This window comes from Polyodon spathula, chromosome 1, assembly GCF_017654505.1.
Source record: "Polyodon spathula isolate WHYD16114869_AA chromosome 1, ASM1765450v1, whole genome shotgun sequence".
Taxonomy (NCBI): domain Eukaryota; kingdom Metazoa; phylum Chordata; class Actinopteri; order Acipenseriformes; family Polyodontidae; genus Polyodon; species Polyodon spathula.
In genome coordinates this window covers 47,992,998-48,010,200 of record NC_054534.1, presented here as the reverse complement: position 1 = coordinate 48,010,200, position 17,203 = coordinate 47,992,998, and the positions used below count along the sequence as shown (strand labels likewise).

At 37.8% G+C, this 17,203-nt stretch overlaps 1 protein-coding gene across 1 annotated transcript in view; it reads right to left on the bottom strand.

Annotated features, from left to right (window-relative positions):
- polr1e (RNA polymerase I subunit E) overlaps positions 1-13,795 on the bottom strand; it is a 38,695-nt gene extending 24,900 nt beyond the window's left edge. Inside the window, exons 1-5 of the mRNA XM_041256896.1 lie at positions 13,709-13,795; positions 13,123-13,226; positions 12,754-12,830; positions 11,861-11,946; positions 11,090-11,148 (exon numbers count right to left, since the gene is read on the bottom strand). Of these exons, the coding sequence (XP_041112830.1) occupies positions 11,090-11,148; positions 11,861-11,946; positions 12,754-12,830; positions 13,123-13,226; positions 13,709-13,772 (390 nt within the window). The 5' untranslated portion in view covers positions 13,773-13,795. The remainder of the gene's footprint in view (positions 1-11,089; positions 11,149-11,860; positions 11,947-12,753; positions 12,831-13,122; positions 13,227-13,708) is intronic.
- Between the last annotated feature and the right edge of the window lie 3,408 nt (positions 13,796-17,203).

Sequence of the window (17,203 nt, the reverse complement as noted above, 5' to 3'; positions counted from 1 at the left end):
ACCAGTTGTCATTTTCTGCAAATAAATGCTCTAAATGACAATATTTTTATTTGGAATTTGGGAGAAATGTTGTCAGTAGTTTATAGAATAAAACAAAAATGTTCATTTTACGCAAACACATACCTATAAATAGTAAAACCAGAGAAACTGATAATTTTGCAGTGGTCTCAATATTTTCCAGAGCTGTATATATATATATATATATATATATATATATATATATATATATATATATATATATATATATATATATATATATATGTGTGTGTGTGTGTGTGTGTGTATGTATATATATATATATATATATATATATATATATATATATATATATATATATATATATATATATATATATAGTTTAGATGCAAAACTAGATATATCCATGGTCACAAAGACGGCCGGAGTGGGGGACGTCAGACCAGAAACAAGAACGAGGAAATAAACAACAGAGAGGTGGAGTTTGGTGGAGCTGAGCGAATGGTCTCGCTCAGCATTTAATAGTGCACAGACAGACAGAAAATAAAAGGTTGTAAGACAAAAAACAAAAACACAGGACACGGCACTGGTAGCCAAAATAAACAGACAAACAAAATGGACTAACATTAAACAAACACGGTGAGCAGATATTTTACTTATTATTACTATTATTATTACCTCTGTCTCCAATCCCGTTCTCCACTCACCTTACACACAACCCCGAGTGAGTTAAAACATGCTGCTTTTATGCAGCTGTACCGAGACTCGATCGCTAATCAATCATTCAATTGGAGTCGCGGTACAACTACACGTGAATTAATAAAGTGCAATTCCCCCTGCTCACATATTATTACACTTTACTTGCACGTGAAGTGCTGTGCAATCCTCGTGCCTAAATACAAATATACATTTTAAATCACTTGTGTTACACAGACCCATTTATATCCCATGTACCAATGACTATACACCAACATTAACACACAACATATAATAAACACAGGGACGGGCACTTTGCCACAATCCATTTTTCCTATTTTTGGTAAATGATCATGTTTTTTGGTGCTTTTCTGAATAAATTGATTCCACATTAGGTGTTTCTCAAATGGAAAACCTAAAGAAATAAGAAATCAAACAAAATATAATGTTTCACTTTATGTTTTGCAGCAAAAGGCTATATATCCATGGGCTGTTTTCTTGCAAAACAAGACACCTACATTCCACTCAATTAATCAAATTGATTAATCAAAGTCACAAGGAATTAGCAAACATTCACAAATTTGACATCAAATAATTCTGGAGACAAATTACTTTTAGGCATTTAAAAAAAAAAAAAATTAAGTTTTCTGCTTTTACATGGTATATTAAATGTCATATTGATACCTACATGAACAAACTCTTGAAAGAAAAGTCACTGATTTTCAGTATTACAGAGGCACACTAATGAGGGTTCATCAAATAAATTGTTTAAAATTACTCAAAGTACAATAATATCAGGGTTAGAAACCAACAATATTGTGCCTTTTGAAACTTTCTAGTCCTTATGTGAAGTGCCTAAGTTGGAATCAACAACAACAGTTGGGAGTCCCTAAATAGGCTTAGATTTTATTTTGCTAAAAAAAAAAAATATATATTTTTTTTCTTTTTAACAAAGCACCTTCATAAACGCTCATACAGATTGACCAATCATCTGTTTCTACCTCGTTACTGAGCAACTAATGTACTGTGTGCTGAGATGAGAAACTGACACGGACAGCACAAGGACAGGAACACAAAGGAAAAAAAATTCTCTCTGCTGTGTCACCTTGCCAGCCGTGAAGCTCCGTCTGAAATTGACACCGATGACACAAATTAAATTTTTTTATTTTATTGTTCATAACACGCGTTGCTGTTTACAATAATGCTGGCCGGTTGGTTACGAATTGCTATCTACAGTAATTAATGTACTCGTGTACACATGCGGTCTTCACAAAAGTCCCAATTTAAAGACAGTACATTTCACTGTAGCCCTTGGGTTGAAATTGTTAGCTAAGAGGCTATTTTTTTAACTAGCAGTGGGAGAAAACCACTGCAACAAGTATAGCAGAACCTGCCACAACTGACAAACGCTGTATCTACTATAGATACTAATGAGAGCAAAACAAATACAAAAGAAAAACAAGGGAACGCAGATCTTTTCAAGAAAGTTGCGAGAGTTTGTATAAATGGATTTTACATTTTTAAACGCTGCAGTAACAGTTCTGCTTGTGATGCATCCACACTATAATTTGGCGGAACACGTGATTTATTTGCACTGTGCAGGACCTTATTTTCCTCCATTGGTGCTTGAGCCCTGCAGCACTCAAGGGTGATTAAAGCCTGGTTTTCAAACTGATTATCGCTCACCAATACTGTATTGGTATAAGAAAACTGTGTTTTTAACCCTTTGAGTAGTGCAAATGTTCCAGCACGTTCGCTGCTCTCCGGTCCCCAGGGAGTATGAACGCACAGGTAAGTTCTGCAACTTTAAACTTGAATTACTGAGCCTACAAAACCCCTGCTCTCATGATATTATAACACTAGGTTTCCGTAACGCCTTTTACTGGTCTCTTGCGTAGTCTGCAAGATATTGACTGAATTACATATAATTATTCCAGTCAGAAAAATGTCAACACTGTTTGTAAACCGGCAAAAATCGCTCAGTGAGAAAGAAGTATTAGTAATAACACTGAATTCAGATTCCGATTTAAATTCAAATACACCCAATTCTTCCACTGAATAGGATGTTAGCGAGTGTGTCAGTGAAGACATAAGCCAAGAATATTTACCATCAACATCAAGTTACAATGAAGAGGTAGCGCCAAGCTCTGTGCCTTGCTCAATATCACACACTGAAGCCTTAGACACTCTCATTCCCTCCTCCCCCACAACCTGTTTACCCAGATATGATTTATTCATCTCTCTCTCTCTAGTTAAGCCTTTTTTTTGTTAGGATGTGTTGTTGTGGTTGTTTATTTACGGTAAAAATTATTTGTCTATTTCGTCAGTATTCTTTACATACATGCAAACATATAGCTTTCAGCTTGTACGCTGTACTCATAATAATCAAGCGCATGCAGAAGACAGAAAAAAAAAAAAAACCCTCACTCCCGTAGGACCGGCAGTGTATTTTAGAAGCTTTCAATCATTTAAAATATGCTGAAGATAATGTAAACAACACCAAGCTACAGACAGGGAGTCCCAAGCGTTAAACATGTTATTTATAATAAGAACTCAACTTTATTATGAATATTGTGTTATTATGTTTTAAGCAACACACTACAGTAATGTTCATTATGGTAATTGTTTATTAGTTTTAAAATGTTTAGTAAAACGTGACCTATTGTTTGACCTCGTTAATACAACCAACCCCCTTTGCTAACGACATCTTCAGTCAGGGACATAACCATGTATAAATCTCCATTTTTGTAAAATGACTTTACGCTTACTTCTAAAGATGCAACACATTTCAGCGAATTCAAACGATCAACTTCATGTCCCACGCAGAGGGAGAACACAAACTAAACACCATTAAGTGGAGTTGGCATTGCAAGGGAGATGACGGGAGGTTTTACAGTTCCGATCAAGTGACAGTTTTCTAAGCATTATTTGTGAATGCTTATTCACCATTGTTACACACTGTTAGGAAATTGACTTCCCTGCATTTTTTTTTTTTTTTAATTATTCATCATTTAAATCATGAAAATCACAATTTACAAGATTAAATACACTATGATCCTCCCCCTGGGCGCTGCCATAACTGGGTCACAAGACTGATACTGCACACTGATTGGCTCAGTGGATATGTCGGACTTTGCTAAATTAGAAGCCTGGCGTATATAGTTATGGAAAGAATTGATCATTTGAGTTGTAGGTATTTAACGTGGTGTATATAATGTTTTGAGGACAAAGGACACTGAACATCAGAAAGTAGGCACAGTGAGATGAATGATCCTGCCTTTAGCTCAGTTTTGGTGTGAATAGCGTATATCACGTTTTGCATCTAAACTTTTCATATATATATATATATATATATATATATATATATATATATATATATATATATATACACACACACATATATACACACACACACACACACTGAACAAAAATACAAATGCAACATCCAAAAATTTCAAGGAAATCAGTCAATTGAAATAAATTCATTAGGCCCTAATCTATGGATTTCACATGACTGGGAATACAGATATGCATCTGTTGGTCACAGATACCTTAAAAAAAGGTAGGGGCATGGATCAGAAAACCAGTCAGTATCTCGTGCTACCACCACTTGCCTCATGCAGCGCGACACATCTCCTTCGCATAGAGTTGATCAGGCTGTTGATTGTGGCCTGTGGAATGTTGTCCCACTCCTCTTCAATGGCTTTGCGAGTTGCTAGATATTGGCGGGAACTGGAACATGCTGTCGTACACGTAGATCCAGAGCATCTCAAACATGCTCAATGGGTGACATGTCTGGTGAGTATGCAGGAAGAACTGGGACATTTTCAGATTCCAGGAATTGTGTACAGACATGGGGCCATGCATTATCATGCTGAAACATGAGGTGATGGCAGCGGATGAATGGCACAACAATGGGCCTCAGGATCACATTACGGTATCTCTGTGCATTCAAATTGCCATCGATAAAATGCAATGCCTGCCCATAACGTAACCCCACTGCCACCATGGGGCACTCTGTTCACATCCGCAAACCGCTCGCCCACACGACGCCATACGTGCCGTCTGCCATCTGCCCAGTACAGTTGAAACCGAGATTCGTCCGTGAAGAGCACACTTCTCCAGCGTGCCAGTGGCCATCAAAGGTGAGCATTTGTCCACTGAAGTCAGTTACAACACTGAACTGCAGTCAGGTCAAGACCCTGGTAAGTACAACGAGCATGCAGATGAGCTTCCCTGAGACGATTTCTGACAGTTTGTGCAAAAATTATTCGGTTTTGTAAACCCACAGTTTCATCAGCTGTCTGGGTGGCTGGTCTCAGACGATCCTGCAGGTGAAGAAGCCGGATGTGGCGGTCCTGGGCTGGCATGGTTACACATGGTCTGTGGTTGTGAGGCCGGTTGGACGTACTGCCAAATTCTCTAAAACGACGTTAGAGGCGGCTTATGGTAGAGAAATGAACATTCACTTCTCTGGCAACAGCTCTGGTGGACATTCCTGCAGTCAGAATGCCAATTGCACGCTCCCTCAAAACTTGAGACATCTGTGGCATTGTGTTGTGTGACAAAACTGCACATTTTAGATTGGCCTTTTATTGTCCTAGCACAAGGTGCACCTGTCTAATGATCATGCTTTTTAATCAGCTTCTTGATATGGCACACCTGTCAGGTGGATGGATTATCTTGGCAAAGGAGAAATGCTCACTAACAGGTATGTAAACAAATGTGTGCACAAAATTTGAGAGAAATAAGCTTTTTGTGCGTATGGAAAATTTCTGGGATCTTTTATTTCAGTTCATGAAACATGGGACCAACACATTACACGTTGCGTTTATATTTTTCTTCAGTGTGTGTGTGTGTGTGTGTGTGTGTGTGTATGTATATATATGTATATATATATATATATATATATATATATATATATATATATATATATATATATATATATATATATATATATATATATATATATACACACACACACACACACATACATATATACACATACATATATACACACACACACTGAGTGTACAAAACATTAAGAACACCTTCCTAATATTGAGTTGCACCCCATTTTGCCCTCAGAACAGCTTCAATTCGTCAGGGCATGGACTCTACAAGGTGTCGAAAGCGTTCCACAGGGATGCTGGCCCATGTTGACTCCAATGCTTCCCACAGTTATGTCAAGTTGGCTGGTAGTGGATCTCTACTCTGAATAGCTTGTTCCATCTCATCCCACAGTTGCTCAATTGGACTGACTGGGCAGGCCACTGCAGTAAGCTGAATTCACTGTCATATTCATGGAACCATTCCTGGGCAATCCTAGCCTTGTGGCATGGGTCATTATCCTGCTGAAAAAATACATTAGCAGATGGATACACTGCTGCCATGAAGGGATGCACCTGATTGGCAATGATGTTCAGATATCCTGTGGCATTCAAACGTTGCTCCACTTTTATCAAGGGGCCCAATGTGTGCCATGAAAACACACCCCACACCATCACACCACCACGAGCACCAGCCTGCAATGTTGATACACGGCATGATAGATGCATGTACCCATGTGGTTTTCTCCACACCCTAGTCCTCCCACCCATTCATCAGACCAGGCAATGTTTTTTCAATCCTCCAGTGTCCAGTGTTTTTGTTCCTTAGCCCACTGCAACCGCAGTTTCTTGTGTTTTGCTGAAAGAAGTGGAACTCTGTTAGGTCATTGTCTGCCATACCCCATTCGTGTCAAGGTACGACAAGTTGTGCATTCTTTTATGGGTCTTTCGGCACCAATGTTTTATTGGACTGTCAGTTGACTAACTGTAGCCCGTCTGTTGCTCTGCACAATTCGTGTCAGCCTCCTTTGGCCTCTTTCATCAATGGGCCGTTTTCGACCACTGGCCTGCCGTTGGCTGGATGTCCTTTGGGTGGTGGACCATCCTTGATACTCACAGGAAACTGCTCAGCGTGAAAAACCGAGCAGTGTTGCAGTTCTTGACACACTCAAACCGGCGCCCCTGGCACCTGCTACCATACCCCGTTCAAAGGCACTTAAATCTTTTGTCTTGCCCATTTACCCTCTGAATGGCACACATACACAATCAATGTCTCAGTTGTGTCAAGGCTTAAAAATTCTTCTGTAACCTGTCTCACCTTCATCTACACTGACTGAAGTGGATTTAACAGGTTACAACAATAAGGGATCAAAGCCTTCACCTGGATTCACCTTGTCTGTATTTAATGGAAAGATCAGGTGTTCCTAATGTTTACAGACACAAACAGTGCCTACTGAAAGTCTACACCTCCTTTCAAAATTTTCCTTTTTTACTTCTGTTGTCTTATAGCCTGGAATTAAAATGCATTAATAGTTTTTTTCCCCCCCAATTTACCTACCCCACAACTTCCAAGTGAAAAACATTCCACAAATGTGTAGAAAATTAATTAAAAAATAAAAACTGACATATCTTGGTTGTATATGTGTCCACCCCCCTTGTAATAGCAATCCCAAATTAGCTATTAACAAATCACCTTCAAAATCACACATCAAGTAGCTTCCACCTGTGTTAAATTGTAGAGATTCACATGATTTCAGGATAAATTCAGCAGTTCCTGTAGGTTCCCTCTGCTGGGTAGTGCATTTCAAAGCAAAGACTCAACCATGAGCACCAAGGGGCTTTCAAAAGAACTCCAAGACAAAGTTACTGAAAGGCAAAGATCAGGGGGATGGGTAAAAAAAAAATATCAAAAGGCCTAGAATATCCCGTGGAGGACGGTCAAGATGATTATTAAGAAGTGTAAGGTATATGGCACCACCAAGACCCTGCCTAGATCAGGCCGTCCCTCCAGATTGGATGACCGAGCAAGAAAGAGACTGATCAGAGATGCTACCAAGAGGCCAATGGCAATTTGCAAGAGCTACAGGCTTTTATGGCCAAGACTGGTCAAAGCGTGCATGTGACAACAATATCCTAAGCACTCCACAAATCTGGCCTGTATGGTAGTGTGGCAAGAAGGAAGCCATTACTCAAGAAAACCCACCTTGAATTCCGTTTGAAGCCATGTGGGAAAAAGTTTTGTGGTCGGACGGAACTAAAATTGAACTTTCTGACCTAAATGCAAATCGTTATGTTGGCGCAAACCCAACACAGCGCACCACCCAAAGAACACCATCCCTACTGTGAAGCATGGTGGTGGCAGCATCATGTTATGGGGATGTTTCTCATCGTCAGGGACTGGAGCACTTGTCAGGATAGAAGGGAAAATGAATGGAGCAATGTACAGAGAATTCCTTGAGGAAAACTTGCTGCCCTCTGCAAGAAAGCTGAAACTGGGACAGAAGTTCACCTTTCAGCAAGACAACGAGCCAAAGTAGACAGCCAAAGCTACACTGGTGGCTAAGGAACAACAGGTATATGTCCTTGAATGGCCCAGTCAGAGCCCCGACCTAAATCCAATCGAAAATTTGTGGCATGACTCGAAGATTGCTGTCCATCAACGCTCCCCAAGGAACTTGATAGAGCCTGAACAGTTTTGTAAAGAATGGTCAAATATTGCCAAATCTAGCTGGGCAAAGTTGGTAGAGACCTACCCCAACAGACTCACAGCTGTAATTGCTTCCACCAAGTATTAACTCAGGGGGGTGGAGACTTATCCAATTATGATCTTTCAGTTTTGTATTTAACATATCATTTTTTTCTCAATAAAAACTGTTTTCCCCTTAACACTGTGGAGTATGGTGTGTAGATAAGTGGAAAAAAATCCTCATTTAAATGCATGAAACTCTGCGGCACTGACAACAAAATGTGAAAACGTTCAAAAGGGGTGTAGACTTTACCGTTCCTCTCAATACATGCACTACTACTGCATTGGACAATACTGGGTGCGTGATCGGTATCTACCAAGAAAATCTTAAATAAATAATAATCCCAAACATACATCCATTCAAACAGACAGTGGTCTGGCACTATTATATTTTTCTTAAAAAAATGCATATCATCTTAAAACAGCACGTAGCAGGCTTTTGGAAAAATATAGCATTACACATCCCCTTGTGTTGGTACAACTATTTAAATAATGTACCTATCATTTTCTTTTTATTGTTAACATCTTGACCCATTTTTTTACACCAAATAACTTTAAAATCTGTTTCAAAGCTCTTTTCTAAATGGCTGCTCTCGTGCACTGATAGTGCATAGATTATTGCCCACATTGTCAAACAGATAACAAATCCATGATGTGGTACGGAACAGAAAAGCCAGAGCACGCGTTATGTTTTTGCTTTATCGCTCTTCCTGCAGTGATTTAGGACCGATCTTAAAACACCTGAGTATTAGGCAGACATTTTGAAACAGACTTTGAACTTTAAAATTTAAAGTGTAAAAAGCTGTCAGGACGTAACAATGAAAGAAGTTCCAAGTTATTGAAACAGGTGTAGCTAAACGAGGGGATGTACAACACTATATTTTTTTAGAACCCCGCTACTTGCTCTTTAAGAGTACCGGTAGCACAGGCCGCAGATACTAAATTCAGGACTCTCAGGTTAAAGCTTTCCATTATGTGCAATAAAATAATCTTACAAAGGAAAAATAGAGGCAAACATGTCATACAGTATCCAAGAGGCAAAAGTCTGTTAGGGTCCATTTCTGTAACTGTAATTCAGTGCCTTATATACAGAGACTAAATAGGCACAGTTAATGCAGTTTTCTGTTCAAAATACTTAAAACAGGCAAACTAGTTTAACTGAGTGGACAGTTAGGCATATGAGGCTGATACTTTAGACAGTTTCTATGCATTAGCCCAGCGTTTCTCAAACTTAATCATTAACAGTAAAAAAAAGCCAGCCCTCCCGCTGTGTTTTACTGATCAGCTAATTCACTTTTTTTTTTGTTTGTTTTGTTTTACTCAACTATAAAGCAATACCATAAGCGCACAGCCCTTAACAGCGTCGCCTCTCCCTGCCCACCACACGCTGCAAACAGTCTGAGTGACAAGTTTAGAAACTAATGTGTTTGTTGGGAAGGTGAGTGGAAGCAAACCCTGTCAGGAACATTTGTTTAAATCAGAAATATCTTATACTATTTAAGCAGAAACAGTTTTACAAATAACAATGATAAACTGAAAACTTCTCGGTCACAAGGTTTTTTTTTTTTTTGTTTTTTGTTTTTTTCTGTTTGCTTACTAATCCGTGCACACTAGTATCATTACAAATACAGTTTAGAAAAAGTTTGTCAATAGCAGTATATTAATGCTTGTTTTTGGTTCGTAGATTAAATGCAATACTTTCTTTTTTGTTTTTCTTGATAACACTGTGTAACAATTTTTTTTTTTTTTTTTTTGTTCCTGGGTAGTAAGTGTTATTTCCTAATTGCTTATGCCTCAAAAGTATAGAAAATGGCTATTATTCCCCACAAACTTTGCTTTTGTGACGAGGACAGTGATATTTCAAAACATCACTATTTCCAATGGGAAAACGGGCAAATGTGTGTCTTTTCGTTCACATAAAGTCAGGAAAAAACAACATATGAATCCAAATTAACATGTATTTATACTAAAGTAATACAAAAATGACTACAAAAGATTTAGAAGCGAGTAGTTTTTCGAGACTTACGATTATACTGTATTGTCCTGGTCACAAAAGCAAAGTTTGTGGGGAATAATAGACATTTTCTATACTTTTGAGGCATAAGCAATTAGGAAATAACACTCACTACCCAGGAACAAAAATTGTGTTACATAGTGTAATATTCTCTTTTTGATCCACTGGGCTGGCTGACTATTTGCATTATTTTTTCATTGAGTAACTGGGTCTGAAAATTGTCCATAACGCATAACACCGTCTTCTGAAATGAATGTTAAGTTAGGTAAGGGACTGGGAGTCTAGAATTGGTAATCGGGTTTATGAAAACAGGAGGGGGTTTTTGTACTACCCTCTCCTGTATCGAAGTGCTACATATGGAAGTGGCTACTATACAAAGTATACAACATATATGTATGAAATCTTTTTTATTTCCCGCCAGTTTAATTCAAGTAGCATATAATATGACACATAGAAATTAAATTGGCTGTTCTTGCTCACAAAATATTATTTTTGTAGATTATAACAAGAAATATGGTTGACAATTATTTTAAATCATTAATTATGTGTTGACAGTGTTTTTATTTATTGTACTTCTGTGGTAAATCAGCTCCAATCTCACCTAGCATTTATTTTGTATTTTGAATGTTAATTTATATATTTATTTTACTCTATACTTTATTGCTATTTCAGTCTGAAACATTTCCAAAGGGGGGCAGAGATATAAAAATAAATAAATAAAAAAATAAATTTGAGAACCCCTGCATTAGCCAATAAGGGCCATACAGGTCTACTACTTAGCTGAAAACAATGGTCCATTTCATTCACCACCATGTAAATCAGACATACCTTTTCTCTATAAGATTTGTTCTGACTTTCTGAAGATGCTTCTTCAGTAACAGATTCACCTGTAAACAAAATACTAAAATGAAAAACATAACAAACATATATGAAAACCATGGGTAAGAGAATGTACAATATTTCTTTAACAAACGTCACAGATATATCCCTTTGACAGCTGAGCATCATTTCCACCTTTTTTAAAACAACCATAAAATTAGCTCACAAACATCCTTCAAGTGGTAACAACATGGTCAGCAGGTATGGAAATAAGACATAGCAGTTTCTACAAGCTTGACTAGCCACACCGTACAGGTAACAAGCTCAGGTGTGTCTTAGTAAACGTAGTAAAACCAAGAACGCACCAAACTTTTTTTTTTTGTAAATTTGAAATCTCCAATTAATTTACCCCCGCCTGGGCAGCGCTTGACCAATTGTGCGCTGCCCCCTGGGAACTCCCGGCTACAGTCGGCAGTGGCATAGCCTAGATTCGAACTGGCAGTCTCTAAGACCTAGGGAGCATCCCGCACTCCAGGCAGAGTGCCTTTACTGGACGTGCCACTCGGGAGCCAGAATGCACCCAACCTCTACATAACAAGAGTCTTATTACCATCCCTGCATCAGCTTTAATTTGATTGTGTCTAAATATCTGTTTTTTGTAAAAATAATTCTTATTAAAATAGATTAAAATAGATCATGTTACACTGTGCCATACACCTGTGTCACTGTATTTTTTATGGGTTGTTATGGCAACTGCAAATTTATTTTAACGGTACATACCTGGGAAGACCGGCTGCATGTTAAATAACTCAGCATTGTGAATTTCCATTCTTCCAGTCGTCTTGTCAAGAACACCAACAAAATACCTTGGGAGCAAATGTGTATTGAATTAATATGAAAAATTTGATTTCAAAATAAACACTATGCAAACTTGCATACTGTACACCTTCAATAGGTCCCAGTTTTGTTTGATTAAAATAAACTATCAAAGGGAATTAATCTATTTCTTTCAAACTAACCAAGCTGTACTCAGTTAGAAATAAACTGTCGAAATGAACCAAATGTGAACGGGCCCGTTCTCAAAAGCAACCCCATTTTTTCTCAACGTTCTAATTCTGTTTGAAATTTAACAACAAGGGCAACATGATGGCTAGAGACTAAAGCTGTACACATCTTTTTAGCACCTCTTTTTCCCCCAAAGCATTTTAGAAGAAGAAAAATGTCACTACTCTAGATAAACTAATTTCTGAAACTGGTAACATGCAACCAGTGACAAGAAATCGAGATATAGTTGACTACCTGACCAAAGTGTACATTTACTGTACCCGATGCAAAATATCCACACCCATCGTCAATATATTTTACTGCCCATTTTATGTTACATTCCAGTATTTAAAACCAGGAAAACCGATTGAGGGCAAAAAGTTTGTCTTATTGTAATTAATACAATTTATCCGAAAGGGTACCCAGATCCACAGTATTTTTCAGGACATACGAGGTTTCAGATGTTCTAACTTGCTTACTGAATATCTCGATACACCTGAATATATAATCACCCCCTTCTTCAAAGACATAAAATACTTAATGAACAATCTACTTAACAGTAAAATAATGACTGTTCATGAGATTCACTTCCAGGGCCAGACTCATTTAAATGTAAACTATTCACTTACTTGCAGAGAGTGTTGCATTTTAGCGATATGGGTCCAAAATTATTACCCACGTAACATAATCTGTCTGTATCAGCAGCCTGCAATTAAATTTATAACAGGTGAGGTTTCAGGATATGAGTAACAACTATCTTTGGAGAAAGAAACTTTATTCTATATTCAATGTGTTTAAAACATATTAGTTTTAAACAATTGTTTGTCTATAGCTCGGCTGTGACTAATTTAAGCTCTACTTGTAAAATCTGTAATGGCCTTACTGCTAGACCATTGCCCCTTACAAATGAACAAACAGATGGATTAAATTAAACAATTTTGCTATATTTTGTAGCTTTGTATGGGGAAAAGTATTTATTTACCACAAATTTATCTTACCACAATTCGCCTGTGTTTCTTTCTTGGATTGTTGGTGTCAACGTGTTTATATAACGTGAAGTCCACCTGCTCTGTGTTTCTGAGCTTCCCGTTTGAAAACTGAACTGCAAAAAAAATATGGCTATATAAAAAGTGTATCATACTAGTACTTTTAAAACATTACTAAACATAATAATAATGTCATCTAGCAAGTCAAGTACCCCCTCCCCCCCCGGGGAATAAGTACGTAATATTTAGCATGTGCTGCTGTGATGCCACGTTTTTAACAGGACTAATCAAGAAATACTTTAAACCAAAGTACCACATTTTGCTGTTAAAGGAAAATCAAACTGATGCAAACAGAACCTTGATACGTATATGCCCATGGCATTATGGCTTGCACTGAGACATCCTTTTAAAACATTTTCAATCTCAAACTCAGTGCATTCCAGAAGCGTGGTTTCACTAGTGTACTGACAAGGCACAAGCAGGCCTATTGCACCCTCGTGTTCCCACAATAATGCTATATCAGATACAAACAGGATAACACCGATATGTCCCCATGCCTCACATAAGCTACGTATACACTTTAAAAGTATATTTATACCAACTACGGCGTGTTGTTTCTCTTGTTCCTCGACATTGTACTCCAAAATACTGGAGGCTGCCATTGCTGTCTTCGTCACAACTGACAACAAGCACAGACTGAGAAAAGTGATTAATAGAGTAAAGTTTTTGCTTTGTTTTTGTAATACAGTAGAGCCCCCTGGTGGTTAGGAGTATTCAAAGATAACTGCAAATTTCACAATTCACAACTAGTTGATTTAAAGAATCGTAAACACTAAACTAGTCACTTAATCGATACAGTATTTTAAATATTGAACACTGAGACATTATGTTATTTTCATATCAAATTATCTGTTTATTTAGGTGGGGACAGAGTTACTAATCAATACTAAGGATAAACATTTTTCATAGATTCCTTCTCCAATTTCAATATCTCCCATATAAATATCATATGGGAGATATTGAAATTGGAGAAGGAATCTATGAAAAAGACCTAGGAGTTTTTGTTGACTCAGAAATGTCTCCATCTAGGCAATGTGGGGAAGCTATAAAAAAGGCTAACAAGATACTCGGATACATTGTGAAAAGTGTTGAATTTAAATCAAGGGAAGTAATGTTAAAACTGTACAATGCACTTGTAAGACCTCATCTTGAATATTGTGTGCAGTTCTGGTCACCTCGCTATAAAAAAGATATTGCTGCTCTAGAAAGAGTGCAAAGAAGAGCGACCAGAATTATTCCGGGCTTAAAAGGCATGTCATATGCAGACAGGCTAAAAGAATTGAATCTGTTCAGTCTTGAACAAAGAAGACTACGTGGCGACCTAATTCAAGCATTCAAAATTCTAAAAGGTATTGACAGTGTCGACGCAAGGGACTTTTTCAGCCTGAAAAAAGAAACAAGGACCAGGGGTCACAAATGGAGTTTAGAAAAAGGGGCATTCAGAACAGAAAATAGGAGACACTTTTTTACACAGAGAATTGTGAGGGTCTGGAATCAACTCCCCAGTAATGTTGTTGAAGCTGACACCCTGGGATCCTTCAAGAAGCTGCTTGATGAGATTTTGGGATCAATAAGCTACTAACAACCAAACGAGCAAGATGGGCCGAATGGCCTCCTCTCGTTTGTAAACTTTCTTATGTTCTTATGTTCTTATGTTCTTATGTTCTTAAACTACTTTTTAATAAAACAAAAAGCAAAATGCACAATTTCTAGTAATTTAACAAATAATCTTTATAAAAAAACAAACTTATTTAATTTAAAGTATTAGTTCATGACAAAAGTATTGTCACCATTGCTTTAGTATTTTGTATGTCCTTTTGCTTTTATTACAGCTTTCAGACACTTATGATTATTCTTAGCCTGTATGTTAGTTTGTTGTTGAAATATAGATCCATTCTGTCTTGCATATTTCCTTCAGCTCAGACAGACTGGATACACAATGCTTAGCTACAGCTTTTTTTTTCAGATCAGTCCAAAGCATTTTTATTGAATGGAGATCGGGTGATTGTGGTGAAGGCCATTCTAGAACTTTTGTCTTTGTTTGCTTCATGAATTCCAGAGTTGACATAACCGTATACTTTGGGTCATTGTGTTGGAAGATAAACTGTCTGCCAATCAGCCTACAAGCAGATGGGGTCATTGTACTTTGTAGAATGTTTTGATTCATGGCTGCCTTCACTCGATCTTAAATAACATGAATGTCTTGTCCTGAACTACTAAAACCGCCCCTATCATGATCAAGCCACCTCCACATTTAACTGTAGGTACAAGAGTCTCTTCATTGAAAGCTTTCCCAAACATAATATGGTCCATTGTTGGGGAAAAGTTATATTTTAGTTTAATTGGACAAGAGAATTTTGTTCAAGAATGCTTCAGATTTCTGTTCCCATTTCTTGGCAAATTTTAATTGTTTATGAATTTTCTTTAAAAGTGGTTTGCAGCGAGGTTTATGTGCATACAACTCTTCTGTGTTCAGGTGCCTTCGTAGAGTACTTTCATGCACTATTATTCTTGATGCTTCTAAATCTTTCTTTAAGTCCTTGGTTGTTAATCTTTGATTTTTTTTAGCTGCTCGGACGATTCTCCTACCTGCTGTACCTGTAATTGTCTTTGGACGTCCAGTTCTTTCAAGTGTTTCAGTTGAATTTGTTCAGTGGTACTTCTTGATTATTGGGCCGATCATGGATGTTGGTATTCCATATTTCTTTGATACTGTTCTTTAGCCATTTCCTTTGTTGTAGTTTGCTATGAGTGCTTTTCTCAAACGTGAATCCACCTCCTTTGTCTTGACTACCATCTGCTGTTTTGTCAAAATGTTCTTCTTCAGCAGATGTTGAAAATAATGTTTTTTTTTTTTTTCTGGCTATTGACTTTATAATGCAGCTTTTATTTGCTGTGTAATGGTTTTGGTTTTCAGTCAGTCAGTATTTTTTAACTAGTTCTATTACATTTTTACAGACTTTTAATATAAAGGTGCCAATACTTTCGTCATGAAAAAATATTTGAAATTGCGTAAGTGCTTTTGTATTTAGCTTTTGTTGCAAATGTTCACTAAATGCTTGTATTTAACATGTTTTCTTGAATTATGTCATATTACGTGTAGGGTGCTGTGAGACAGGTGGCTTGTGATGACGTCAGACCAAGATTTAAATAAACAAAAACACTTTACAAAACCAAACGGCATGTTGGCCAAAACAAACAGACAACAAACACCCACTGTGAATAAACAAGTATCGTGTTGGTTTCAGATTGTAGGCGGATAGAACTACAGTTTATTTTCAGCTCTTTTAGGATAGGATCTCTAGATCTTGGGAAAACATATACTAACTGTCGCATTCACACAGTGTGGGATTGGCGTGCTGTGCTCTCTCTCTCTTTCTCTGGTCAGAAGGTCACTTTCTCTCTAGATAGGCATGTAGACAGCGGCGGCTCGTTATCCAGGGGTAGTGTAGGGCTCTGCAGTCTGTCTCTCATTGTGGGACTTGTTCTCCGCTTGCAATACCAGACACTAGAATCTACACTCTGTTTCTCTCTGATGCTGCAGCTCGCTCGGCACAACTCTCTCTTCCTGATAGTGGGGCTGCCCGTCCTTTTATAGGGGGGCTGCCTGCCAGATCACAGGAGACCTATCAGCACGCAGGTTCAAATTCTTGTATCTCATTTGCTGGCTTCTGTCAGGGGCGGCATCCGTCTGTCAAACATTCACAGCAGAACAAGTTACAGGTAGCACACAACACATAAAACAACACAATAATCAACCATTCACAAATCTCCCAACAATCCCAGTCCCCCTGATAGTCCCGAAACCAGTCCCGATAGTTCCAGAGCTCGCGCCCATTTGACCCAGAGTACAATATTAATGATGCAAACAAATAAAACACAATCAATACGTACATTTGCAATTTTATTTGGTCAGTTGAGAGGACAGCAACAACTTGTTGGATGTTTTAGCGCTGTTTTGGACGATCGAACTGGCTCATGACATCTAGTTCACCAATTATATTTATTAACGTGGAGGGCAGACACACATTGT